At 31.3% G+C, this 24,702-nt stretch overlaps 1 protein-coding gene across 4 annotated transcripts in view; it reads left to right on the forward strand.

Annotated features, from left to right (window-relative positions):
• The window catches only part of LOC143194021 (uncharacterized), a 356,961-nt gene that overhangs the window by 213,107 nt on the left and 119,152 nt on the right, over positions 1 to 24,702 (forward strand). For 2 of the 4 annotated variants that reach the window (XM_076400559.1, XM_076400560.1), the window contains exon 4: positions 4,459 to 4,594. In XM_076400559.1, coding sequence (XP_076256674.1) covers positions 4,459 to 4,594 — 136 coding nt within the window. The remainder of the gene's footprint in view (positions 1 to 4,458; positions 4,595 to 24,702) is intronic. The other 2 variants (XM_076400561.1, XM_076400562.1) reach the window with 1 other exon arrangement.

Genomic DNA, 24,702 nt, shown 5'->3' on the forward strand with positions numbered 1-24,702 from the left:
CTACTTTATTTTGATGCATATCAAAGATATTTGATGTTATATTCCAAAAAATTATTAACATGATCCCATTAGTATGTTATGTGCCGATACAAAACAATGTCAGATTCATCGTGATTTAAGTTAGTGATCATAAAGGAGATACCATATCTCCACTGCGTTTTAGCATATTAATGGATGGATGCACTTACGCGAAAATTATTTTCTAGCCGATATATCGGCCAATATGATGATACAAATTTGTCAACTGATTCGATTACACACCTTACAATGTGATGCCTGTGTCGGAAATCCGCGGTTTATGGGCGTTTTTCAAAGCTTGAATGTTTCCTAATTGGACTAGCTTATGGCTAGGGATTTTTGAGAACCTTCAACCCACATTCTGACAGCTTTAGCTGCGATACTTTTGCCCAAACTCCACTTAACTACACAAAATAATGTTTTGAGTAACTACGGAACGCTTATCGGCCTATCTTGTCATTTTTTGATAATTAATTTGTTTTCGGTCAAATGAATGAATTCAAAAGAGAACATTCTTATGATTTCCATTGAACCGACTGAGCCAGTTATGAAATTTTAAGGGTTTAAAATAACAAAAACTTAAAATAAAACCATTTGTTCGAATTATTTCAGTATTAAATTTTCTATCTTATTACAACTATTTTACAAAAAAAAACTATCAAATGTTTTATGGGAATAATCAAACGACTAATTTTATGTGAAATATGTGATTCAACAAATCATTCAATTTCCAGGAAACTCCAAAATGCTACATTTTCTTTTAAAACATCCAAGGAACGCCATAAAAACATAAATAAAATCCCGAAAGCTCAAAAAAGCGGATAGTTACGACGAGACCAGTTCGTAAAACAGACATAAACAAATTTTATACGATGTAATTTAACGAGAAGGACTAATTGGATGAGTTAATTAAATTGATTAGCAAATTATAGTTAGCATTAGCGTAATTCTATAACGCTGGAACATTTAGATTTCATGAATATATTCTATTTATGGGATAGAAATTTACCGAATAGACTTTTAAACTAAATCAAAAAACAATAAATAAATATGTTACGATACACAGATAATGTTGTTAGCGTACATTTGTGATAAAACTAATTGGATTTCACTATAATATCTGAACATGTATTTGATGATTATTTACAAACAAGAATATGATGGATCATGTAATATTTTATACTATTTAATATTATATAATATAAAATCTGAAAAACGTTTAAACTTAACAGTTTTATTGCCGAATTAAGACAAAGTAGCAAAATAGATAAGCTCTCTTACATTCCTTAAGATAATTATGATAGGAATCAGTACATCTTTCTCGCTAATTTAGGGAATTTGACTTGGTTTATTTAGGAATTTTATAAATTGGGATTGGCAACCTTGGTTGTAAATGATTTGCATGATTTTTGGTTTGGCTTGTTTTGACTAAAATGCTAAAAAAAACTTTGGCTCTTTTAACAACGACTTGCTCAATTTATTACTCAAACATTATGCAAATTTCAATTTTTTGCCTCTTACCAATTTTATTTTACTAGTTTTATATCAGTAGTGTATCTGTTATGCTCAATAGTTCTTATAACTGAAGATTATCAAATAATAGTAGTAACCTTTTGAATATATATGTTAGTTGGCTTAGCGCAAATTTTGTCTCCCTTTTTGAGGAAAACGAGGACATCTGTTGGGATGAAATTTATCACGGTTAAGAATTTTTAGGCCCAATATTTTTGTGCCATATGCACTACAAATAAACAAATCCCAGTAAAACGAAATACAACCAAATCAAGTAACCGGGAATAGCCGTCAGATCGGCGACACAAAATATATAAACAAATATTTTAGGCTCCATTTTCATTGAACCCAGCCGACACGCTGCCAGCTCCAACTCTTATACGGTAAACTATTCATCGTTTATGTTTCTGCTTTCGTAAATCAACCACGGACCTGTAATTTTCAAAATCAAAAGCTGGCAACGTTGTACGGGAAATGCCGACTGGCAATTTTGAATTGGAAAACAAATCTCTAAATTTTATATTTGAAACTAGATTAAAATGGAAAATGGTTGTGTTAAAACATCACTAGTTAAACGAATTTATTTAATTTTAAGCAATGTTGGTACTATTAAACTATTGGTTATATTCTTGGTACTATTAAACAGTAATGACAAGTTTGGATAAATAACGATTAAGAATAGTACGATCATGTGAAATTATATTTTATATTGTTTTTGCAAAGAAAACAAGTTAATTTGTCCACTTTATAGGAAGATTAACATAGATTAACAAAATTCGAAAATAGCAAGAATAATCTGCCCTCGCTGTTTACAAGATATTTAAAATTTCGAATACGGTTTTGATTTAATTTGATGCTTAGTGAACAGAGAACGGCTTAGAGAAATTGTTTTTGCTTAAGGACTAATAGTAATTCATATGGTTTTGGAGACTTAATATATCATTGTGTTAAAGGTAATTTGAAAGGTTATTAAGGGTTTCCTCTAAATTTTAGTGGTATTAATTTCAGGTTTCTTTAGTAAATACCTTTCTCAACTAAGCACTAACTAAATATTGCAGTCAATTGTGTCAAGGGGCAAGAGTTTACTTTTTTAAAGCCCGTCAGTCTCTTGGGCTATTTAGGAATGGTTTCAATATAATAGTTAAATAAAATATATAATGATATATAGTAGTTTCATAGCATATGGTAGACAATAACAATATATAATATATATAAAATATAAGGCAAAATAAAGACATTTAAATTAAAATAATAAATAATACAAATTGCAATAGAACATAATCACAAGAGCTGTAACAAACCCGCGGCCGTCAAAAAGTTGATAAGCATGTCCAGATGCTAGGGTTGGACCAGTTGCTCTAATGACCTTGACACCCCGAGTTGCTGTCTTAGTATTTTAAGCTTTATACAGTCCAGAAAGGTTTGCTTGATGCTCTGTTCATTACAGTGCTCTTCCTTTTAACAGTTGCTAATGTGTAAGTCTACTGTGTCCTATCCGCAGCCGAGCAAGGACGCTCATTTGGAACCTGCTAAAGTTATTATTATAAGGAGATTGATGTAATACCCTTTTGATATCCCACAACTTGTTATTTTCCATAAAGAGATCCCAATTTAGTTGATCCAATTTTTTGTATAGAATCCCTATGTGTGTTTTAGTGTCTTCATTGCTAAATAGCATTCTTAGTTTAATTAAAACTTCTTTTCTGCTCGCTAGAGAGTCAGCTCTTACGTTACCGGATATTTCTCTATGACAGGGAACTCATAAATAATTTATCCTTACTCCCCTCCTCTCCAGTGCTGTATGTAGCTCTGTGATAGCTATAACTAAAGGGTGAACTGTCTTTATTGAAATCAGACTCTCCAAAAAACTCATATTATTAGTCTCGATAGTAATGTTATAACTCGATAGTTAGTTCGATAAGTATTGGTCTGCCTATTAATGACCTTGTAAATAGTTTAAAATAAATGTTATTGGGAAATATAAAATAGCTTTATATTTTTATACTATTTATATAATTTTTATACTCCATTGGTTGGTGCTTTATTAGTTCCGACGTGGGACATTAGACAAAGTAGATGAACAAAAGCCATAGAGCTATAAGCAAGGGTGAGATTGAATAGTAGAATAGATAAGCAAAGAACAATAAAATTTTGAACAAAAAACTACATAATTTACATAGATGGAACACATAGATAAATAGAATAAAATAATTATGAATTATTAACAGTAAATTTATAAATATTTTAAAACATCAATAAGTATTAAAGTATTTAACGGTTATTATTATAAGCCATGTGATTATATGACATTTTGTTTTTTATTTTTGAACTTTGTGTCAATTATTTTGATTATTTACTTTAGAGATCTAAGTTTTTAATTAAAAAAGTAAAAATTAAAAATAAAAGTAAATTAATAAAGCTAAAGTCAAATATCCATTTCAAAATTGTTTTATTCATATATTCTCTAATATAAAAACATGGATTACTTCATTTATTATTTTATATTTATATTTATAACATAAAAGTAAAGAAAGATCATATATACTTATATTTGATACTGCCAAGTTGTTACTGTTCCGAAAATAATCTTACTTATAATACTTTCATATAATATTTAGTGGATAAATTACTTTAAACTTATCAATACTTTGTTGATTATTACAATTTAATAGACTACAGGGCGATTAGTACTAAGTATTCCGTTGTGCGGCAAACCTGTGATGCTATGCGATACACTTACTTAGTGATCATATGCAAACTAAATACGACAGGTTTCGACTGTGTTATTCCATATTCACTACGTACACTTATCCGCTATATACACTTATCCGCCACGGTTACGCCACATGACACTGTAGCTAAAAATTAACAAGTTTCATATAACAGTATTATTCTCATGAATAATTTATTAATGTTAAATTGTTGCAGGCAGAAGGTCCACCCGTTCAAATGGAGCCAGTTGACCTAAGCATCAAGACTCCCCTGGTCGTGCAAATGCCCAAACATCCACCCCAGCGCCTCAAAAACCCAGCACCGTCGGTCAAAATTCAAACTAAACCACCTGGTAAGTAAGGCTATATAGTTTACATTAGTAGTCCATAATGTCTTCGGAATGTTTAATGGCATCGTTAACTCAAACATACATAGTTGTGAATACATAAGAACAAAAGCCAAATTAATTAATTATTTCGTTAGTGGTTTTGTGCGTAAAATAATGGATATAGAACGGCCCAAGTGTGTATCGGTATGCTCTGTTACCTTTCGTGGTAAAAGTCTAACGGTTTTGTAAAAATGCCACAAATATTGGGACATTGTTCGTTTCACAATGGCCATTATCTTGATATTGAAACTGAAACCGTTAAGTAAACGCGATAGAAAAGTTATTTAAATTATTAAATGTCAACAAATGTTACATACGAACGTTAATCGATGGAGAACGTAACGAGCGTAGAGTTTTCAAGTACAATGCAAGCTGAACGGACAATTTTGCAATTTGGACGCATTTTATGGTACGCTGTATGTCATATTTACAGATATATAGATACGGGCATGATTTATTTTAGTTTCGTATATAAGGATATCGATATTAAATGTTTCCTTTAACTGATTTGTCCATATATTGGGTCTAGTTTCTGTTTTCATATAAGTTTTACTATAAGTTTAACACTACCTAGTAATGGAAATGTTATAATATTTTATAAAATAATTCATGGTTGAATAATATAAAAGTAACATCTGATATATTGAGTTTTAACTAGTATTGGAACTATCGACTGTTTCAGTCGCTATTTTTGGTTCAACTGATTTTATTACTTGTTACCAGTGAGTGTTTCAGTCGCACTTTTCGGTCCAACTGATTTTGTTACTATTTACTATCGACTGTTTCAGTCGTGTACTTGTATTTTTGTTCATTTCAGTTCAGTTTAATTCGACTGATATTTAACGTTCTGGCTCTGTCGTCCTAGCCGCAACCTTGACAAAAATGTACCCAATATATGCTTACATAGATTTAGATGTAATATATATATATATATATATATATATATATATATATATATATATATATATATATATATATATATATATCTATACATATATATATATATATATATATATATATATATATATATATATATATATATATATATATCTTACATATATATATATATATATATATATATATATATATATATATATATATATCTTACATATATATATATATATATATATATATATATGTCTTACATATATATATATATATATATATAGTCTTATTTTTTTGGTAGTTTGGTTGTAAATAACAATATTGTATATTAATATAGCAGCATTTTGGAACGAGATTTTTCAAGATTGTTAATGTAATAGGGTAAAAAGATTGAAATTGTGAATGATGAATAGTAAAATATTTGACTGTTTTTATGGCAATAATCGATTACTCTCTCGATTTTTGTTAAAAAATATTTTCGTTCAATAAAAAATAAAGCATTTACTTTATTTGAAAAAAGTTGTAGTAGTTATTGTACATCTTTAGTTTTTAGGTTTTATTTAAGTTCTATTGTATTGTCTATATTTATTATAGTATATTTGGAAATAGCAATTAACATATTAAAATACAATAGAACATTTGTGGGGTATTATTACATTCCATAGAAGAATTCCATTCCTTTTTACAGATCCACAGAACACTCAAATATAAAAGTAATTCTACTTCGTTTAAAATATTATTAATTGCATGTTAATGGTATTAAGTATTTTTTTCTTTTTCTTTTATAAAGTTAGTACGTGAAGGAATATGTATCACACAATATGTAACATCACGAATTCAACAAAACAGTCGAACTAGTAAATGGTAATTACTATTTTCAGTCGCCAGTTTTTTTATTATAGACTGTTTCGACTGTTTTGCGACTATCAACTGTTTTCAGTCGAGAGTTCCCAACGCTAGTTTTAACTGTTATCTTAGAAACTATGCATTGTTTTTATAAATAGTGTCTCAGAAATCACCCAATGCAGCTTTGTGCGCCCAGAGTCATATCGATTGGCTCTATGATTCTAATACACTTTGCTGTAATTGAAATGTTTACTTTAAACATAGTCCCGTAAAAATATCTGTAGGGGTAAGATCCGAATACCTCGCTGGCCATTCGATGACCTCTCCGCAATTAATTTGTTAACGGGGTTAATTCACAAAAGTTACCAAGCGGGTCATTTAGGAAAAGGATTAGTCTCGCAGGGATTGATCTCAAGGATTGGACGCGCAGTTAAGGGCAAGACATCACTCTTTGCTCCTCACTACATGTGTATGGCGAGACATCGTTTACCATTTCCTAGGACTTAAAGGAATTTCAGAGATTGGAATTGATTTGGCATGGACTTTGTTTGTAGATTTCACACAAGTGGATGCAGGTGATCATTAAATTACTACATCCGGCTTGGTTGGCGCAGTAGCAAAGGCGACCGGACAGTCCTCCTACTGTTGCGATAGTCGCGGGTTCAAATCCTGCTTTTATAGAATTACTTTTATATTTGAGTGTTCTGTGGATCTGTAAAAAGGAATGGAATTCTTCTATGGAATGTTCTATTGTATTTTACCCCACAAATGTATATATATATATATATATATATATATATATGTAAGATATATATATATATATATATATATATATATATATCTTACATATATATATATATATATATATATATATATATATATATATATATATATATATATATCTTACATATATATATATATATATATATATATATATATATATATATATATATATATATATATATATGTCTTACATATATATATATATATATATATATATATATATATATATATATATATATATATATATATCTTACATATATATATATATATATATATGTCTTACATATATATATATATATATATATATATATATATATATATATATATATATATCTTACATATATATATATATATATATATATGTCTTACATATATATATATATATATATATATATATATATATATAGTCTTAAGATTTTTTTTGGTAGTTTGGTTGTAAATAACAATATTGTATATTAATATAGCAGCATTTTGGAACGAGATTTTTCAAGATTGTTAATGTAATAGGGTAAAAAGATTGAAATTGTGAATGATGAATAGTAAAATATTTGACTGTTTTTATGGCAATAATCGATTACTCTCTCGATTTTTGTTAAAAAATATTTTCGTTCAATAAAAAATAAAGCATTTACTTTATTTGAAAAAAGTTGTAGTAGTTATTGTACATCTTTAGTTTTTAGGTTTTATTTAAGTTCTATTGTATTGTCTATATTTATTATAGTATATTTGGAAATAGCAATTAACATATTAAAATACAATAGAACATTTGTGGGGTATTATTACATTCCATAGAAGAATTCCATTCCTTTTTACAGATCCACAGAACACTCAAATATAAAAGTAATTCTACTTCGTTTAAAATATTATTAATTGCATGTTAATGGTATTAAGTATTTTTTTCTTTTTCTTTTATAAAGTTAGTACGTGAAGGAATATGTATCACACAATATGTAACATCACGAATTCAACAAAACAGTCGAACTAGTAAATGGTAATTACTATTTTCAGTCGCCAGTTTTTTTATTATAGACTGTTTCGACTGTTTTGCGACTATCAACTGTTTTCAGTCGAGAGTTCCCAACGCTAGTTTTAACTGTTATCTTAGAAACTATGCATTGTTTTTATAAATAGTGTCTCAGAAATCACCCAATGCAGCTTTGTGCGCCCAGAGTCATATTGATTGGCTCTATGATTCTAATACACTTTGCTGTAATTGAAATGTTTGCTTTAAACATAGTCCCGTAAAAATATCTGTAGGGGTAAGATCCGAATACCTCGCTGGCCATTCGATGACCTCTCCGCAATTAATGATTTGTTAACGGGGTTAATTCACAAAAGTTACCAAGCGGGTCATTTAGGAAAAGGATTAGTCTCGCAGGGATTGATCTCAAGGATTGGACGCGCAGTTAAGGGCAAGACATCACTCTTTGCTCCTCACTACATGTGTATGGCGAGACATCGTTTACCATTTCCTAGGACTTAAAGGAATTTCAGAGATTGGAATTGATTTGGCATGGACTTTGTTTGTAGATTTCACACAAGTGGATGCAGGTGATCATTAAATTACTACATCCGGCTTGGTTGGCGCAGTAGCAAAGGCGACCGGACAGTCCTCCTACTGTTGCGATAGTCGCGGGTTCAAATCCTGCTGGGGCATGGTCGTAAATTTATGTTTGTGATTGTCCTAGGCAAGAGGTCAAAATCCGACAAGGAAAATGATCCCAGTCACGCCAGTAACCAGGCTGGGTAAGACCGGATGTCTTACTGGGGTGATTTTTAAGTTGGTCACTCGCCAGTCGGTTAATGCCGAGGGCCTTAATTCGGAGCCAACGTTAAATTGTAGGTCTAGTCCAAATAAATCCCTAGTTGATAAAAGGAGACTTTAAAATATAGAAAAATAAATAAATAAAAAAATAAATAAATTGAAAATTGGGACCACAGTCTTCGGTATTAAGCTTAACTGACTGGCCAGTTACAACTTAAGATTATCACAGAGAAAGATTATCACAGAGACATTCGGTATTACCCAGACTAGTTACTGGCGTAACTGAAATGGTTACACCTTATCACATTTTACAATAAGATTTGCATGCTCTGCGGGATGCCATTTCGTTCTTGCTATAACTCTCTAAGTTTCCAATCTCAATAAACAAAAAATATGTTTCCAGAAACTTGTTGCAATTCATCATCATTCTATCTGCATCAGGAGGCATCTTTAAGGCTTTTCTAACTTTTTGTTTTCAAAATAGTTTCAGCAGCGTTCAATTTCAGAAATAAGTACTTCATCTGAGTTAAATTTTCCTTGGAGTACTTTTTGAGATCTCTAAAAATCGAGTAGTTAATGCGGACAAAATTCAGAAAGTATAGTAGACAATGAATCAGTTGGGAGAGCAACTATCGTAATTTGTGGTTTTTTCTTGATTTCTATCAGCAATCAACTTAATAATATTGTGTAATATTCTATGTTGATTGTTTAAGCTTTCTCAGCTTAGCGAATAGATATCATGTCAAGCACGTTTCAAAATGCATATGGGAGACTAGCTTCACTTGGGTGTTTACAAAAACCTCTTTTCTGTGTAGTTTGCTGGAACAATTGACAATTTGGCATCTATAGCGTTCAGTTTCATTGGTGTTGTAGGGTACACATATAGGTAAGATTTGTCAACCAATTACTTGGACATAAACAGTATTTGGTAATTAAGACATATTGTTTAATGTACACGCAACAGCTGACTTGAAAATAACAATAAGTTGTAACTTGTAAAGTAATAATTGGAATGATTATAATTTACCGTATACTGTCAATGTTCTTTTGATAATTATTTTATAGATTTCATATCAATAAATTTGTCAATAGTGGTCAATAGATATCAATAGTCAGGTGTGTCAGACGCGATACTTATTGAGTACGAATTAAGTAAAAAACATGTTTCATGATTGATAGTAAAACATAAACTTAAATTATGTGGTACCAGATAAAAAACTAGTAACTAAATAATACTACTACTAAAAAATACTTTTAATATTACATTAGATAACAGGTCAATTGAAAAGTCCTTAGAGTCCTTAAAGTCCTTTAGGCCTGACACTTAGATGGCGCTACTAGAGTTAAATCCATATGATTTTTAATTAGCCGTAGCCCTCAAAAGATGCGTGTATAAATTTGACAGCTCTCGGATTGTTAGTAACAAAAACCTGGCTTGATGTCGAGTTTCCGGACATTGTCCCAGGAAAATCAACCATCAAGGACTGGTATGCTAAGTTTGGACGTTTACCGACGAAAACATTTAAAAAATCCACAAAATGATTTTGAATCACCGTAAATTGAAACTGAATGAAATAGCAGACACTCTAAAGATATCAACTGAACGTGTACATCATATCATTCACGAATATTTGGGTATGAGGAAGATCTGTGCAAAGTCGGAGCCACGCGAGCTCATTATTGACCAAAAACAACGACGAGTTGATGATTCAATGACAATGACAATAGATGAAACATAGCTCCATCACTTCATTCACTCCGAAGTCCAATCGACAGTCATCCGAGTGGACTGCACACGATGAACCCGCTTCCAAAGCGTGGGAAAACGTAACAATCGGCTGGTATGTTTATGGCGTCTATATTTTGGGATGCGCATGGAATAATTTTCATTGACCGTGTCACAAGTCAGTGAAAACGATGGCAAAAATCCATGAATTGGGCTTCGAGTTGCTTCCTCATCCACCGTATTCTCAAGATCTGCCCCAGCAACTAGTTCCTGTTCTCAGATCTCAAAAGAATGCTCGCTGGGAAGAAATGTTCGTCGAATGAAAAGATGATTGCCCAAACTGAGGCCTATTTTGAATCAAAGGACAAATCGTATTACAAAAATGGTATCGAAAAGTTGGAGGGTCGCTATAATCAGTGTATCACCCTTGAAGGGAATTATGTTGAATAAAAAAAACTAATTTTGCCAAAAAAATGTGTTTTACTATAGTAGGCCGAGGACTTGATTGACCGAGACTTCAATTGACCTGTTATGTCATCAGACAATTCTAATATACAAATTAATTTATTACTATTGCTCTGTTGTATTTGCATCAATACACAAATAAAACGAATGTGGTATGAATAGATCAGCATGTATTTCCCAAAGTAAAGTAAAATTAGACTACTTAAGTTCATGTCTTTCTTTAATTTCCTGTGCGTTGCCTGTAGCATTAGTGTTTTATGCCGAAATATAGAATTACTTCGTAAATCCATTTGATTTTGAAGCCATTTCACGGTTCTTCATTGATTAAGTCACCATAAGAGTTAGTAGTATTGTATTACTAATCGGTTTACTGTTTTAGATCAAGTTAGGAGCATCTTACGACTAACAAGTACAGTCCTTTGATTTTGAATCTGATATGTTCTGCGTTTGTCCAACTGGACATTAGTTACAAACAAGACGAGTGCAAGATAAATACATTAATATGTATTCCTCAATTATAAAGTTATAATAACTTAAGCTATAATTTACACTAAAGGTATACGCTTTATATAAATTCGTATAATTTGGTTCGCTTCAATGTTCAGATTTCCTTCGCGTTGTCCAGTAGTTGTATTGCTTCCACATTACTATGATTTAGTAATATTCTTTTGCGTTTAAATCTTGGATAACTTCGCAAATCCATTTGATTTCCAGGTCATCGTGCATTTCTTCGTTGGTAAAAATGATCAATAATGGTTCGCGTAATTCCTTAAATATTTTAACACCTTGTCTGGCCATCAGTCAATAAATTGACCATCGCCGATTTAACGGCCATTTTATCGCATTCATTGCGTACGTCCAACAATTACAATTAATCAAAAACAATGTTGTGATAGAAACGAAAGGTCAGGCACGGGTTCAATAATAAGCTCGGAGTTAATCATGACGCTAATGAAAAAAATATGACAGATTACCGTAAACCTTATTGGACGAGCGAGCAAAGGAATCTAGGTATAGATGTATGTGTGAAACTGCGTGCGAATTGATTGATGGATAGATCTTTTGTTTTTCAGTGACAGGGTAATATTACATAGAAACTCATTATTTTCCATAAAAATCTTTATGAATTAATTACGTTTATGTATTTTTAATTGTTTAGTATAACGATTATCATAATTTGTTTTTATGTAATAAAGTGTTAAAATTATAAATTATATATTTCTAATAGTACACTAGATCTAAAAAAACTCGATGCTTTTTATTGAAGATTATAGTTTTTTATTGATTTTTTTTTTGAATTGTTGGCCAGCATTCAAGAGTTTTTGCTTCTTAACCAATATACATACTCTTATTTATTGCCTTTCACGCATTCTTTACCAATCTTCTTCAATGTTGGAGATTGGTTGTAGCTGTTTTGCATAATAGTTTTTCGACCATATAAAGACGTTTTTAAGAATTGAATTTTTCAAATATTAGAGCTTTAGAATAGAGAAAGAGGATTTCAGTTACTTCAATTTCACTGTCTAATATTTATCTAATGTTAATAACACTTCTTTTATTCCAAATATAGTTTTAGAAAAGTAGGCCTTTCTGCAACATGCCAATTCTATATTGTATAATTTACGTTGTTGGTCGATAGCACTTTCTTCTTTTCTATAAACCTTATCTTTGTACTAAAATAATCTGAATTTTATTAAGGCTCATATCAATTGTCATCATATATTTTTTCAGCAGGTTTGTCATCGAAACAACTTTGATTTGTATTAGCAAATACAGAGCACTTAATTTCAATAATACTATTCCCACAGTTCCTAAGTAGCAATTGTGATATTACTGCCCCCTTTTTATAATTATTACCTGCATTTATTAATTTTCTTGCCAAGTATTATACTGATAGCATTCTTGTTTAATATTCTTCAATATTCTATTACATTCATGGTTAATTTATCTGGAATACTAGAAGGGCGTGATTTCATAAAGGTTCTAATGTTATTTTTAAAATTATAATAATATTTCACTAACGGTCACAAAATACAGTTATTATCGACGAATCGATTGTGGACAAATTTAGATTATTTGCCTTGATAAAACCCAATTCAATGTTTTCATTTATTTTTTCTTTCCATTAACATTTTTTAACTGTCAAATATAAGATAAATAATCCAAATATAATCGAAGCGCACGAAAATGTTCAAATGTTGGAATTCGGAAATGATAGTTAGGAAACTACAAGTGACGTCAATGTTTCGTAGCCCATCTGATAGGTATTTGTCCTAAAATGGTGAATTTTGAACATTTGTGTCTTTATTTCTGGTAAAATCTTAATAATCCCTCTTTTAATTTTAAAATAAATGCATTTTTAATAATCTCCCTATAATATATTATTATTAATCAATATTTTTCTGATTTTTTTATGGCAGTCATCGAGCTCATAAATAATAATCCAATATTTGAAACTTATAACTATTTATATAATGGACGTTGTTCATCAAAACTTGTTGTTAACCAACCACTCGGTAAGTTTATCATCGCTTTTTTAAATGCGGTCCCAGTCAATACATACGTCCAGCAATTACAATTAATCAAAACAATGTTATGATAAATACGAGAGGTCGGACGCAAGTTCAATCGCAAGAGCGAAGCTAATCATAGTGCGCCTGGAAAAAAAATGACAAATTACCGTGAACTTCAACGGGCGAGCGGGAAGGGGAATCTTTGTACGTGTGCGTGAGGTTGCGTACGGATTGATTGATGAATCCAAATTGCAGCATTAATTTTTTTGGTTTTTAAATTACGTCTATTACCTAGTTTATTTCTGAATACGATTTTTTTTATATTTCAGGATTACACCAAACCATTATTTCTATTTAGTAATTACTTTTCTTTTTCATATAAATACAATTTATATTGCAAAATAACTACTCAATTAAATACTTAAAAATTATTACCGCGATGAACTTCGACTAGTGCCAGTAAAGTATCTCTGTAATAACTGCAGTTCTGAGAGTACCAAGTTCGAGGACTTAATTAAAATGTGCTTAAAGATGAATTGATTGTCGATCCTCACTTCCAAAATCGAATGTTCAAAGCGAACGATCGCCTTGTGACGTTCGTTCGAACGATGAAATCCTCATTTATACAATGTTTTCCTTTTGATAGAAAGGTTTTCAATACTTTAAAAAATAAAGTTATCTGCAAGAAATAATATCTCGTTTGTATCCATATTTACATAATACATTTGGGGTAAGTTATATGGCTCGGTAAATGGAGGTAAAATGAAATGAAACAGTGGTGGTAATATAAAAAATATGGAATATACAAAATAGATTTTTTAATTATTTAATTATTATATTGTTACTAGTCGTTTCGATCTAACCTACAATTTGTCTTTATAATAACTGAAATCTAGGTACCTAACTAGGAGGACCCATCGGCCCTATCTCAGTTTCTGGTGAAATAATGTTTATATATATCACGGCTGTATTTTTTAATATAGGCACCTCACTACACAACACTACACAAGATCAGATGGTTTGATCCTTTTGAGTCTGTGTCCTGTTCTGATAGTATCCAAAAGCTTCATATTTCAATATTCGTACGAGAATGAAGTCTTTCCTCATACCCCGTTGCAATTCTCTTGATTTCTTGATTGACTGTGGGTATCTGAAGGTCTCGATGTTACTTTTTGCAGAATATCCCCATATGTCCCCATGCAACTCCGTATGTCCATAGGTTTTAGTATTTGCTTATATAATAGCAATTTATTATGTACTGTTAATTGTGATTTTCTTCCAATTAGCCAGTACATTTTCCTATATTTCAATTCCAGTTCTTTTCTTTTCTTCTTTATATGTTCCTTCCAGTGAAGTTTTGCATCGAGATTCATGCCAAGATATTTAGCGTTGTTGCTATAGGGAATGATGTGTGTTGTTTTGGTAGCATTTTCTGTAGTTTATGAACAAGGCCTTCATGCCAAACCTTATCGAAGGCTTGTACTACATCCAAAAATATAGCTGAGCATAATGTTTTACTTTCATAGGCTTTTCAATAACATCTGTTATTCTGTGGACCTGGTCAATTGTTAAGTGCTTGTTAATAAACCCAAACTGGTGTGTTGGTATTAGGTTTTTTTCTCTATGATATACAAAATAGATAAAACGGATGGCAGCGGTGTTACCTGGAGACGAGGCTTGGGTAGTCGATGGTGGCACGTCTAAACCAAGGGATGGTCGGTAACTGAATGATCGAAATAACCTTCAATAACATCCCAGATAAACGTCTCGGGGTTGCCAATCATCGTGTTCTAGTTGTCGCTGCTGGCACCCCGCCCGTGTTCAACATCTGGAATTATATTTCTGGGTACTTTGTTGACCTTTATTCCACTATGTAAAATTCGACATGCCTCAAGGTCGCTTCACACATTATATATAATGTATTCACTGTGTCTTTAGATATTGTGTATCTTTTAACAACAAAGGTATTTTTAATTTCTTATTTTTTTACAAAGAAATCATAAGATTTCCACTTTTTCAAAAATTCCCTTTAAGGCTATGGTTTATAAATGTTATGGTAAAAACCTCTTCCCTCCATCTCTTGTAATGCATTTGTAGAAAATGTACTAAATTGTATTGTTTTTTAGTACAATATATATACGCTATGTAATACGGTCCTGACTTTCTGTCCCTGTGTTTGAAAACTATCTGTATGGTGAGCGAGTCAGACGGACTATTTTCTAATAGATAAGAACCCTCAGTATCGTTTTGTATTGCCGTTCAACCAGTCGCCTCTTTATTTTGTTTTTCACATTTTATACCCTACATATTAATATCTAGCTATATTTCATTGAGTCCAGGGAATCCATAGAATGTCATCGAAAACCAAGTTGATACAAAATAGCATGGATAGAGAATCTTGTAGTGAAAAAAAAATGTATGCAAACTGAGTGTTCATGAAATACAAATAAACTAATAACAATAGAAACTTTAGGAGAACGACAATGCCGATCAATGCATATCTGTATATTGGTTATGGTGCACAAAAAAATTTCGAGAATCCTTTAATATTATCCCAGGATAACCTTATCGCTAACCTATTTGGTTTTGTTAATTGGTAGAGTTGCCACCACGTAAGTTAGTTGACTCCAGAGGTTAATATTCCTGTGTAATATGTTTTTTTTTAATATAAGTACAGTCGGAAATGTCCCAAAATTGCTATAATATTACCGCTTTCTTATGATATTTTCCAGACATTTTAGCAATAGTAATTTCATAAAGGAATTAATTGTTACCATTAACAATTCTATTTAAGATTATAGCAATAATTGTCAACTCCCGCAAGCAGAGGATGCTAAATATGCACCTAGATCAACGCCTACCTTGGAAGAAGCACATACCCGCCTAACGGAAACAACTTTGACTTAAACTCTACGAAATATATTGGCTTATAGGGCGCAAATCTGACTTATAATTAGATAACAAGATATAATTGTATAAACCTATACAAGCTTATACATAAACCTATACAGCCTACAACCGCTAGCAAGTTTAATATATCCAGCATACAGTGGTTTCAAAATAAAATGTTGCCTATCATTGTCGATGCTCCGTACTATGTTTCAACTGAAGTGATACAAGGCGATATTTCTCTAGAACCAGTAACGAGTGTAATTTAACGTGTTTGTGTGAAGTACTTCGAAAAAGTGTCAGTGCATCCCAATGTACTCGTTAATTAGCTAAATATGCGAAGTGACAGTGCAGTGCGTAGACTAACAAGTCTAGCACCATCCGAGGTGATTATTGGACATTTATAGACTTTAGAATAAGCTTTGGAATAAGACTAATAAATTAAAATAGTATTTTGTACAGGAGATCACTTAATGAAGAAATTTTCTACATGGCATGTATATATAATATAAACATAACAAATGCTTTTTGGCCTCTGGGCAGATTGTGGAAGTACTAAGAGTAATAATAAAAATATTTAAGATCCCGAAATCAAGGAAGTAATAATCGAAGAAAACCTTTATTTCACATAACATGTGAATGTTCAAATGCACTAACCTTTTGTTCCCAATAACAAATAGGATTTTAATCTGGAGAAGCTTAACTCCGCTGAGTATAGGTTCGTGCAAGATAAGAACCGAAAAACAAGGCAAGAATAAACTCTCAGTGAATTATTTAATAACTTTAATAGATTGCAGATTGTTCTTCTGGTACTTGCGATTGTCGTCGTCGATAAACGATTGATTGTCAATCACAATGCACCACAAAAAAGCTTTTTTTATCTGGAAAACAATGAAAACAGGATACTGAAACAGATCGAAAAGCGTTTTCAGTCAATTCACGTGGCCGCCATTTTCCCTCCTTTGGGAACTTTCTCATTGTATGTAAACGTCTGCTGCCGCTAACTGCTGAGCTTTCTAAAAGTTTTTTGAGAGGTTGAGCTGGGTTTTTGTCCAATAAATTGTCTATTTCATTATTTTCAAACTTTTTGGTCCCCCAGGCCGTCCTTTATCAATTACATCACAATCGCCATTTGTAAATCGTTGAAACCAAAACTGACAATTGGAATATGATGGAACATCATCATTAGTTTCTAGAAGTACTTTATAGACTTCGGCATCAGATATCTTCAAATAAACTGCAATTATGCAATTTGCAATTTGAAGATGTTTAGCGTTTGTGATACAATAAATAATTGAATGCAAACACTTAATACATGGCAGTGAATCTTTTTGAACCTAAACAATCTCTAGTTGAAAATGTACCTCATCATGATTTTTTATACTTTATCAAAATAGCATAGCTTTAGTCCCACCACGACCTAAAACATATGAATGTTAAATGTTAAAGCTAACAAATCACACTGTGTATAATGAACATATAACCGCCGAGTTACGTGAATAACTCTCTATTTAAATTTATATACGTTCCCACAAGCACAGAAATTGAACAGCAGGCCACGAGTAATATCTAAAGTGGTACCGTCACTTTAATGGGACGATACTTTCTTTCCAACCGATTACCGAGCGCGCTTTCGACAAAATCTAAAAATCGTTTAGACATCAATCTGGGCAATCAAGCCATCAAGTAAAACGGCTGACGATGATTTTAGCAATCAAATTAAATAGGAGGGAAAAAACGCGGGCCGGTATAGCGAAGAAGTCACGCGAATTGCAGGAAACGATCGGAAGATGCCTTTAGAGGTGAAATATTACTTACGTGCGGTAGTTTATTGCCAGTGTTTGTGCTCGTTGGATCTTAAAGATTTTCGCTTTGAACTATCGATTTAACTTTTAACCAACTAGAATACAGACGTTTCCATTTCCACTTGCACATTTTCATTTACACAACTTTTTTTAAATTTGTAGCGACTTTGAGGCATGTCGAATTTTACATCATGGAATAACCGTCAACAAAATACCCAGAAATATAATCCCAGATGTTGAACACGGGCGGGGTGCCAGCAGCGCCAACTAGAACCCGATAACGAATAGCTGGCAACCCCGAGACGTTTATCTGGGATGTTATTGAAGGAGATTTTCATTCATTCATTATCCGACAATCGTTTGGTTTAGACGTGCCATCATCGACTACCCAAGCCTCGTCTCCAGGTAACACCGCTGCCATCCGTTTTATCTATTTTGTATTTTCCACATTTTTTATATTGCCAATAAATAACGGCCACATAATGTAAACACCACTGTTTCATTTCGTTTTACATCCATTAACCGAGCCACATCATTTATCCTAAAAATTAATGTCTTAGATATTCAACAATTTGCCCGTGGGCAATAAGTCTTATTATATTATTTCCGTTATATAATATAACTGACCTGACATGTAGTAGATAACTTCAGTAAGTGATCTGCTGTACAACTTATAATCTAGATCTTATTCTAGATACTATTCTAACTTATTTTAAAGTCTATCCTAACTTATTGTAAAACTATTCTAGCTTATTCTTAAATCTTACTTATTATTAAGTCTCAATCTATGTGTCTATTAATCAGTTCGTCTGGTAGTTTGAACCTATGCACTACACTGCCATCACGCACATTTAACTATTTGACGAGTGGATGCACTAATAGTCTTTCACAGTACTTCGCACTAACACTTCGAATCACACTCGTTATGGGTACTAAGGGGATATCGCGTTAAATCAGTTTGTTGGAGACGTAATATCGACGATAACTCGCAACACTATTCTAAAACCTATGGAGGATAGCTATATTAGATTTGCTAGTTGTACTCCACAGTTCAATACCATACGTCCAAATGGATCTAAGTTTTGACTTATACAGCAAAATCTTGTTATCTAATGATAATTTGAATGTATGCCCTATCAGCCAATACATTTGGTTTAGTTTAAGCTCAAGCTGTTAGCGTTTTGTCACTATATATTTTTTCCATGTCAGACATCGATCAAAATTCATTCCCAGATATTTAACGTTGGCAGCTTGCGGACGTTCATGATTATTCATGATTATATGAGGACAATGGTGAGATGGACTATTCAGAAATAAAATTAATAATAAAGATGAAAAAGAAAAATAAAATAAAAAGTATAATAATGTTATACTATCTAAGTCAAGACGATATAACATGAATTAAGACAATTCGTTGCATAATTTAAATGTTATGGCGGTTATGGCTGTTTCACACGACTATTCGTATTTTTGAAGAGCATAAATGAAAGAAGGCTATCGTATTATCTTAGTTCTGATCCCTAGCGACTACTAGCTGTTTATAGACTCCAAAAGAATACTCAGGTGAACGACATTTGGCTTAAATAAAGAATTGAAGTCCATTTTAATATATGGAAACGTTTTGAACTTTCAAAACTGTAGTAAGTGGATTCGGAATAAGATTAGTTAGAAACTTTAATTAGTCAATAGTATGTTTTAGGGATAAATATAAGTTGTTGATGTTGATGTTGATAAATGAATAGATAAAAATATTGGTTATAATTTACCCATGGTTAATTTTGGTTTTAATTTGTTTCAGTTAGCTTTTTATTTATTTGATTAATAACATTTCGATGAAACTTAAAAATATCCTTTCATAACGACAAATATAAATATAAATGATATATAATATAAATGTAGCCATAGGCATCAATTTAAACAAATTATTCCAGTATATTACAACAACCAATAGCCTCAAGTTTATTTCAAGATGCAGAATTATCTCCTCGTTACTGTATTACAAGATATTAGGCGCCCCTTAGGATATAGGTAAATAACAAGGTCAGTGCGTATTTCCTCGAACCTAATTTTATGGCAAAATTAATGATTTTAATTCATGTCACAAGGGTTGTGTTATTGACGTTTAATACATACTGGAAGCGCAAATAAGTTTCCCCACTTTCCATTTAAATTGTAAATTGTAAAACGCCACATTTTTTGATGTTTCATATTCACGTCATATTTAGTTTCATACTCTACATGGAAACGGTTAAAGGGAACTTTTGAGCTAAACTGTTTAACCTGTTTGAGGACCATGTCACCAGCATCGCATTTCAATAAGCATCAATGCCGTCAGAAAAAAGAAAATTGTTAGCCATTGACAACATTTTGAATAAAAGCACATGGTAAGCCGGCTTGGTAGCGCAGTATTAGCGCGAATCCTGCTGGGGCATGGTCGTAAATTTATTTTTGTGAGGCAAGAGTGTAAAATCCGGCGAGGAAAATGATCCCAGTCACGCCAGTAACCAGGCTGGGTAAGACGGGATGTCTTCTGGGATGATTTTTAAATTGGTCACTCGCCAGTCGGTAGGCTTAATGCTGACGATCGTGGTTCGGAGCTCACGTTAAACTTTAGGCCCAGTCCAGATAAACCCATAGTTGGTAAAAGGAGACTTTAAAATAAATAAATAAATAAATAAATAAATATATATATATATATATATATATATATATATATATATATATATATATATATATATATATATACATATATATAAAAACAAGGTTCTTTTTTTCATTATTGGTGCACATGTGGATGCTTTATTGGTACTATTAATACAAATCAGTACATTTATTCCAGTTATATATATTTAAATAAATAAATATTAGTCCTTGTAGGTTCCAATATTTTCAATAATACTCTATAACATACTACATACATGCCTTGTATCAGTACAGATAAGACACACTAGGGATGCCGAAAAAATATCGATATTTTTGTAAGCCGATATTTTTCAATATTTTTTCAAATAAATTAATTATATTTCCTAAATATTATGAAAAATCATTTAATTATTTTTTATAAACTGTTTAAATTGATACTTAATTTTAAATGTTTAATATTGTTTCGGTACTTAAATGTAAGGGTTTATTAAAGATATTAATAAATATTGCAAAAAAATTTATCGATATATTTTTTAAAATATCAAAAAGGATATATCGATATTTTGCTCGTTAACCAACACCCTAAAACACACTATTGACTATTTAAATTAGTTTCTAACTAATCTTGTTGCAGAGACTTATTCCGTAACTCCACTTACTGCAGTTTTGAAAGTTCAAAACGTTTCCATGTATTAAAATGGGCTTCAATTCGTTATTTAAGCCAAACGTCTTTCACCTGAGTATTCTTTTGGAGTCTATAAATAGCTAGTAGTCGCTGGGGAGCAGAACTAAGATAATACGATACCCTTCTCTCATTTATGCTCTTTAAAAATACGAATAGTCATGGGAAACAGCTATAACCGCCATAACTTTTAAATTATGCAATGAATTGTCTTAATTCATGTTATATCTTCTTGACCTAGACAGTATAACATTATTATACTTTTTATTTTATTTTTCTTTTTCATCTTTATTATTAATTTTATTTCTGAATAGTCCATCTCACCATTGTCCTCACTTCAGTTTTCAACTTGTTTGAAGTTGGACACCCACTCCTACCGATGTTCTGTCTCTTCTATATACTCGATTGATAGATAAATGCCTGTTACTCATTTACAAAAAATATTTGCTAGTATATCCAACTCGACTTATTCAAATCTATCTTTTATCGTTATCAATATATTGGAGAACAAAATATCGGCAAAAAATATCGATATTTCTTCGGGATCTGACCACCTGTTATTAAATTTATATGTTTTTAAACATCTTATGTTTCGCTGCATTTATCTTTGTTTTTTTAGACATTTCCTCTAATTAATACAGTAAACATCAATGACGCAACTCTGCCATGGATAGCGTAAAATACACTAATCAGTATGGCATAGGGACTGAGAATAAGAGAATTCGTCAAAGTTAATTCACAATTATAGTACGAAAGAAGGAAAAAGTATGCATTAATATAAATCTTTTACTATTTCCTAATAAAATTAGACCTAAAAAAAGTTAAGTTGTTAATCAAATTATCGAAGAATGTAGAGATAATAGCGTTGCAAATTTTTAATGGCTATTTTTAACCTGTCGAAATTAGCGGTCGAATTTTACGTCGCATTTAATGTCTAGGTCAATTTAAGCAGATATAAATCTACTGGACCGATCAAGAAGCAACGACTAAAAATGTTGTTATACATCGAAAACGGAAAGTGTGGGAACTTCGTCCGTTGAAGGTTAGAGAAGGTGTCCGATATCGCGATTTAGTCTTAACTTGTGACTAATATCAATACGGAGATTTATCGTTTCGAAAATAAATCACGGTCGAATTAGACGTAATCGTACACGTTTTTTTTTACTTATTTAATTTTCGATACACATATGCGTAAGCGCCTGACTTATTCGTGAACGCTAAACTTGTTCTTATGATATTTAATCGTTTTAGGATTAGCCAAAGAAATCTACTAGCATTATAGCTGTTTACTCTTTTATTTTATATTTTTTTTTATTTCATGTTCAATTAATTCGTAGCGTTTTTTGTTGGTTCATAGTAAATCATACCCTTCTAATTGCACCGAATACGTAGCAGACACTGAACATGTGCATATTTTACTTTGCAAATGATGTTGATGGTTTGCCGGGCCTAACCCACGACTTTCTCCACTTGAAATTGTTGTAAAAGATCTATTGTTCATCACCGGTGATAATTCGATGCGAGAATACCTTCATTTTTGTCGCTGAAGCAGCAGATCATGAAGCAACTGTAGATCTAATTTTAAACCCAGTGTCTAAAATAAAATTTATATTTAAATAAAACAAAATTAAACAATTTAACATATTAGATAAACAAAAACAGTAGCAGGTCTTCTATCTTTTAAGAAAATATAATACTGAGAAAATATAAACAAATAAAACTCGCTTTTATACAACAGACCACTGCCAAAGTTCTTTGATTCTATTCGCAATGACTTCCAATCATTTAGATAATTCTTGTTTGACAGTTTGCTTGATAAAAACTAGTGCCAAACTGACACTAGTAGCCAGTGTCCAAAATCACCATTCCCACTAAAATCTGATGACTTTCAAACTCCTTTTTGATATCAGAGTAGTAAAGTGAAACTACCCGCAAGAACATTTTATTAATTAATTACTAATTATTCTTTTAAAGTTATATGAGTAAAGTTAATAGATATACCAATAATATAAAAATAATAAAACTAAAACAAATTAGTAATGCAGCAACACAAAATCGCAAAGGTTGCAAATATCAATGAAGTATCTTCTTTTTTGATTCCTAATAATTCTAGGAACTATAATGTAAAAGATACTTAGTAATACTTAGTAAATATTTTTAGTATTTTATTCTGAAACACTTAAAGTAATAATGTTATAATTTTGAATATTTAAGTCAACTGAGATGGCCAATCTCGTTATTGCCATTAATTTCCAAATTATTCGAAAAAACTATACTTAAATCACCAAAATGACAAAAAAAGGATAACAAGGTGACCTTGGCTTCAGACAAAAATTAAATTAAAGAACTATAAACCATATCATTGAAAAGTTATATGAGGAAAGAAGATTTTGTTTTGCCGTTTTTCTAGATGTGGCTTTTTATAATTAATTACTTAATTTTATATTAAAATAATTAAGAATGAAAAGTTTTAATATAGTTAAAATATGATAATTGGTATAGAGCTTTTAGGATTAAGCACGAAGGTGTCTATTCAAAATTGACATAAAAGCGCGAGTACCATAGATAAGTATGTTGGGACAATAGGTTCTTTTGCTGTCAACACCACTATCATGATTGTAGGTAAAAACCACCAAAAAGCAGCAATTGGACCAGTCTATGGAGAATTAGTATAAATGAGACTAATAATTTTGCAAATAAGAGAAATTGTATATTTAAAAATAAAAATAAAAGAAGTAAAATAGAAATAATATAAAATCGATACATATGGTGCTGAGAGTTATGCAATGAATTGAAATGACTTACTAAATCGCTAATGCCGATTCTATCATCGGACCCAACTGATGATTATATAAGAATTCTACTGTTGTGTTTGATGTGTGCTTGTACTGTGACGAAAATCGCCATTCGAAATATGTACTCAGAACATTTTGTCGCACGGACGCTATTTGTTTATTTTATATTTAGTTGAAAGTTTCGTCCCGGTAAAAAATGGAACTGAATCGTGAAAAATGGAACTGAACTGAACATTTTAGTGTGATGATTTTTTACGATTTTCAACGTGAATTTA

The sequence above is a fragment of the Rhynchophorus ferrugineus genome, unplaced genomic scaffold (assembly GCF_030347505.1).
Source record: "Rhynchophorus ferrugineus isolate W39M unplaced genomic scaffold, kcgeb_rfMv2 rfM3, whole genome shotgun sequence".
In the NCBI taxonomy this organism is placed as follows: domain Eukaryota; kingdom Metazoa; phylum Arthropoda; class Insecta; order Coleoptera; family Curculionidae; genus Rhynchophorus; species Rhynchophorus ferrugineus.